At 36.9% G+C, this 4,443-nt stretch overlaps 1 protein-coding gene across 1 annotated transcript; it reads right to left on the bottom strand.

Annotated features, from left to right (window-relative positions):
• Positions 1–423: 423 nt before the first annotated feature.
• Positions 424–2,410, bottom strand: LOC145012472 (thermosome subunit gamma). Its single transcript, XM_078971276.1, has 5 exons — positions 2,012–2,410; positions 1,883–1,920; positions 1,522–1,792; positions 1,148–1,434; positions 424–1,064 (listed from the first exon to the last, which is right to left on the bottom strand). The coding sequence occupies exons 1-5, from the start codon at positions 2,309–2,311 to the stop codon at positions 623–625; spliced, it is 1,338 nt and encodes a 445-aa protein (XP_078827402.1). The 5' UTR covers positions 2,312–2,410; the 3' UTR covers positions 424–622.
• Positions 2,411–4,443: the final 2,033 nt, after the last annotated feature.

Here is a 4,443-nt window from a genome sequence, read left to right as displayed (position 1 = left end):
TTTGAAAGAATTGGATGAATACATGTGTGATTCCAGACTCGAACTATAATTAAATTTTAAAATGATCAATAGAGAGGATGCGATGTGTACAATCAACCGGAACCCAAGGAAAAGAAAATATCTTAATGCACTATAAAATATATAGATAAACTATGTTTTACAATTTGACTTAAGAAAAATCGACAAAATTCCAATTTAGAATTGTAGTGATACGATATAAGTTTCACAGGTCAAGAGATCAAACTTTGTTAGATGTGTTCCTATGGTTTTATAAATGTTATACATGTCTAAGTTTTTATATGTTCTAATTTATGCAGCTTGTTAAAGGAAGTGTTATGCATGTTGTAAGAAGTTATGGTTGTGAATGATGAAGTCGGGCAAGCTAGCAGAATTCGATTGTTTTAAACAAATTTTACAAAGGAATTATTGATAATATCAACTTCAACCATACATAACTTTAAATTATGTACCCATCTTTTTACAAATAAACAGAGTCCTTATAACTTAAGTTCACATAAAGTACTACATATATAAACCCAATTTGTATCCCCTAAAAATGATATAATAATCTTCAAACTATTCACATTATACACGATCCTTTATAAACATTGATCCAATTAGTTTAAAAATTAGAACTACTAACAATCTGAAAAGCATCCGAAGCAACTTGTGTAACAAAGTCAACTGTAGTCCCAAAAAAGAGTTCCCAAAACCACAAGTCCAATGCAAGAACAGATGAAAATATAAGCAATGCAAGAGTTTGATACCGATTTAATTTCCATCCGGAAACTTCCGCCATTTTCTTCAAGAAAGGTAGAGAATTGCTGGCAAGATTCCGGTTCTTGATTGACCAAGCTGTTACCCATTTGACCCGAGAAGGGACAAGGTCAAATTCGTCTTTTAACCTCCTTCCTAAATCAGGCATGTGTCCACCTCCATATAATATAGCAATTTTGTTATGCCCTTTGTTGATTGCTGTTTGAAGTGCTTCTGTTGCTGCCCTGTTTCTTTCGCCTATAATTACCGATTTCTCCTCCACATCTGATGTTACTACTTGTGTGAAACTGAATATATAAAGATCACAAAAAAGGGGTAAAAATGTAAGGAATAGCAATAAAGAAAGTACATATATGTATAATATACTTACTCGGATGTTAATCTTTTGGCTAAAAAGACCTTCATAGCAGCACCAAAATCAAGCCTTGATAACGCCTCTATTTCTGGATAATCAGCTGACTCATCACCCACGTCAGCACAAAGACTGCTGATGAAGAAAAGGCCAACAAGAGGCATAGGTAGAACACGAGAAGCCCATAATAGTTTAGATCTCCATGGACCAAGTTCTTCAGGGATTGAAGTTGCTTGCACCAATGCTTTTGTTGATCTGAGTGTCATATCTCTTGCAAATGTAAAAAAGCTCTCACCTTTTTCAATCTAGAAATCGATCAAACAACAAAAACATTGAATACTAACTGTAATTGATTGAGATTATGTAGGAAGCAGAAGAGAATGGTGGTGTACCTGAAGTAATTTGAAGGTTTCAAAGTCAAGATCAGCATGGTACCAGTTATCAGGCTCGTAATCGAGACAATCTAATTGGAAATCAAGCATGAGAACTCTAGCCATCTGGCGTTGAATGAACCCTATGATGTTGAAACCTCGAGACTTTGATTTTGTGAGTTCTCTAATGGCTGAAGGGTATTTTCGGTTTTCTAAGCTTTCTCTACTAGCTACCATTTCGTAAAGCACGCAATCGTAGGACTCGAGTTCTTCCTGTAGGGTTTCAAAGTACCTGTTCATGGCATTTTTATCATATTAATTACCATATCTAGCTTGTTTGATCGAATTTTGGTTTCAATTTGGGGGTAGTAGCAAAACTTACTCTTTGTCTGCAATGTGGATAGTCGAAACTAAATCAACCTATAAGAAAATCAAAACAAAATCCGAAATTAAAGCAACGAAAACAAACCAAATCGCGAGGAGCAGGAAAACAATTGAAGTAATTATTAACCTGAAGAAAGGGTTGGAGAAGAGACCAAGGGAACTTCTTCCGGTAACTAACGACGGCGGTTTGTAATTCGCCGGAAGCCCCTTTCTTAAACCTCATGTAATCTGCAATCGAATTGTTTTCTAGAAATCGGTCGGGGGATCCGGCATCTTCTTCGATAGATAAGGATTGCGTTATAGGGCGGAATTTGATAAGATTAGTTGATGAAATTCTAGGGATTTTGCGAGTAAGTTTGTTAAAATAAGGCGATTCAAATGGTGATGAAGGAGAAGATATTATCGAGAGAGAAGCTGCAGAGACCATTGATCCTCCTCCTACTACTTTCTATCTCTGAATTCTGATTGTCGACTGATGATAAAGACGATGATTTTTTGAGTACACCGTTTCTTTATGCCAAAATAAAAATGAAATAATTCATATATTAAATATTAATAGCCAACTGAGTTTTTAGAGTTATTAAATATCATTTTTTTTTCAATAATAATAATAATAATAATAAAATAATATGGTGGAGTCATAACATTAGTTTTTATTAATTTACTGAAATTGTTCTTATGGTTTGATCAAAATTACACGTTTGGTCTCTATTTCTTTTTTTTTTGCACTCGCATCGTCCTTATTGTTTGATTTTATTGCGTTTTTCGTCTCTATAGTTTGGTCAAAATTGCACGTTTGGTCCCTAATTTTATGTATATAAGGGACGAAAAACGTAACAAAATCAAACCACAGGGACGATCCGAGTGCAAAAAAAAAAATTGTAACCAAACGTGCAATTTTGACCAAACCATAGGGACGATTTCAATAATTTACTCTTAAAAAAATAGGGACCATAAAGAAGAAATTAATGTTAGGACTCCACGAGATTTTATTATTATTATTATTATTATTATTATCATTATTATTATTATTATTATTATTATTATTGCAAGGAGGTGGTCCGCGAGGAGGTGATCGAGATTGTCCGAGGTCAGATCACGGAGTTGTTTGGGTCTATCAAGACCGTTATGATAGAGTACTTCGATGACAGATACGCAGCCCTTGCGGAGACGGTTGCCGCTGAAGCTGCATTAGCTGTAACAGCGGCAGGAGGTGGAGTAGGAGTCGGTCGGGGCTTCCAGTACAGGGACTTCGACAACACGAAGCCCCCTACTTTTGATGGGACTCAGGACCCCATCAAGGCTATGAGGTGGGTTTCCGATGTGGAGGGATGTTTCTTTATTGCTCATGTCCTACTGACCAGAGAGTCAGGTGTGCTCTGAACCTGCTTAGGTCCGGAACAAAGGGCTGGTGGAGGTTGATGACAGGGTCGTACATTATGACAAACCAAAATTTCTTCCGTTATTTTAACCCACCTTCGTTAATAAAATTAAATTTTTATTGAATTTTCCGTCAAACTTCTTGGTTTAAGTAAATTAACTAAGGTCATAGTTATAATTTCATACAAGCCGGAAAACCAAAAATTGCGCGAAAAACCTTCGATTTCCTCGAAAAACACCGAGTTCACGCCCCGAACGAGTTTACGGCCGTAAACTCGTGTACGACCGTAAACTCTGTTTACGGTCAGTGTCAGGTGGACCCTACCACTGACCATACCCCTGACCTATAAATACAGGACCCCCACCCTCATTTGAACCTTCTTGGGCGGAAACACCCACTTTCTCTCTCTAAACCTCTTGACCGTAAACTCCATCAAGCCCTCCTTTCACCCGAAAAACGCTGGAAATCATCATTTGGGGCCGTTTGAGAGCCTTTGGAACACCTTTTAGTCGAAAACCAGCACTCTTGTTCTTGAGTTTACGGCCGTAAACCCCCAGATCTCCAAAAGCTGCAAACTTAATTCACGGTCGTAAACCCTGTTCACTGTTGTAAACCAGGTCCTCGGCCGTAAAATCTATTCACGGCCATAAACTCCATATACGACCGTAAACTCCATATACGGACGTAAACAGCTCTTTCGTGGGGAAAATTCTATTTTCCTCGATCTAACAAAGTCCCGGTAACATTCCTTAACCAAAACCAAGTGTTTATCTAACACTTTATTTAACGAAATCGCTAATTTAGATACATATATGTACTTATGTGATATTCGGATTCCGTTAAGGGTAAGGTACAGCAACTCAAGGATCGTCCATTTCAATCCTTTGCATCCAACCAACTGTGAGTTCATACCCCTACGCTTTTATAAGTTTTTATAACGTTTTCAGGGGGAATACAAGCCAAACATAAAGGTTTTCATAAGTTAAAAATTGATGCAATTACAACGGTTTTACATCAAACTTTTAGATAATTTATCCCTTTTGTAATATGCGGAGCATAATGGACGCTTTCTAAACATAATTGCATAGTTTCAGAACCATACATGAACATAACATGCCATTCAAACTATAATAGGTATAGTTTGGAAATTCATTACCGGTTTTACAGGTTCAAACACA

The sequence above is a fragment of the Lactuca saligna genome, chromosome 8 (assembly GCF_052625555.1).
Source record: "Lactuca saligna cultivar CGN05327 chromosome 8, ASM5262555v1, whole genome shotgun sequence".
Lineage (NCBI taxonomy): Eukaryota > Viridiplantae > Streptophyta > Magnoliopsida > Asterales > Asteraceae > Lactuca > Lactuca saligna.
Note: the sequence above shows the minus strand (reverse complement) of the source record. Positions and strands in the feature narration are given on the sequence as shown.

Excerpts from the sequence above, each read along its gene's own strand:
- LOC145012472 (XM_078971276.1), bottom strand. The coding sequence starts at position 2,311 with ATGGTCTCTGCAGCTTCTCTCTCGATAATATCTTCTCCTTCATCACCA. Across the intron at positions 1,921-2,011 it reads TTCTCCAACCCTTTCTTCAG|GTTGATTTAGTTTCGACTAT; the intron begins GTTAATAATTAC and ends ATTTTCTTATAG. Across the intron at positions 1,435-1,521 it reads AAACCTTCAAATTACTTCAG|ATTGAAAAAGGTGAGAGCTT; the intron begins GTACACCACCAT and ends ATCGATTTCTAG.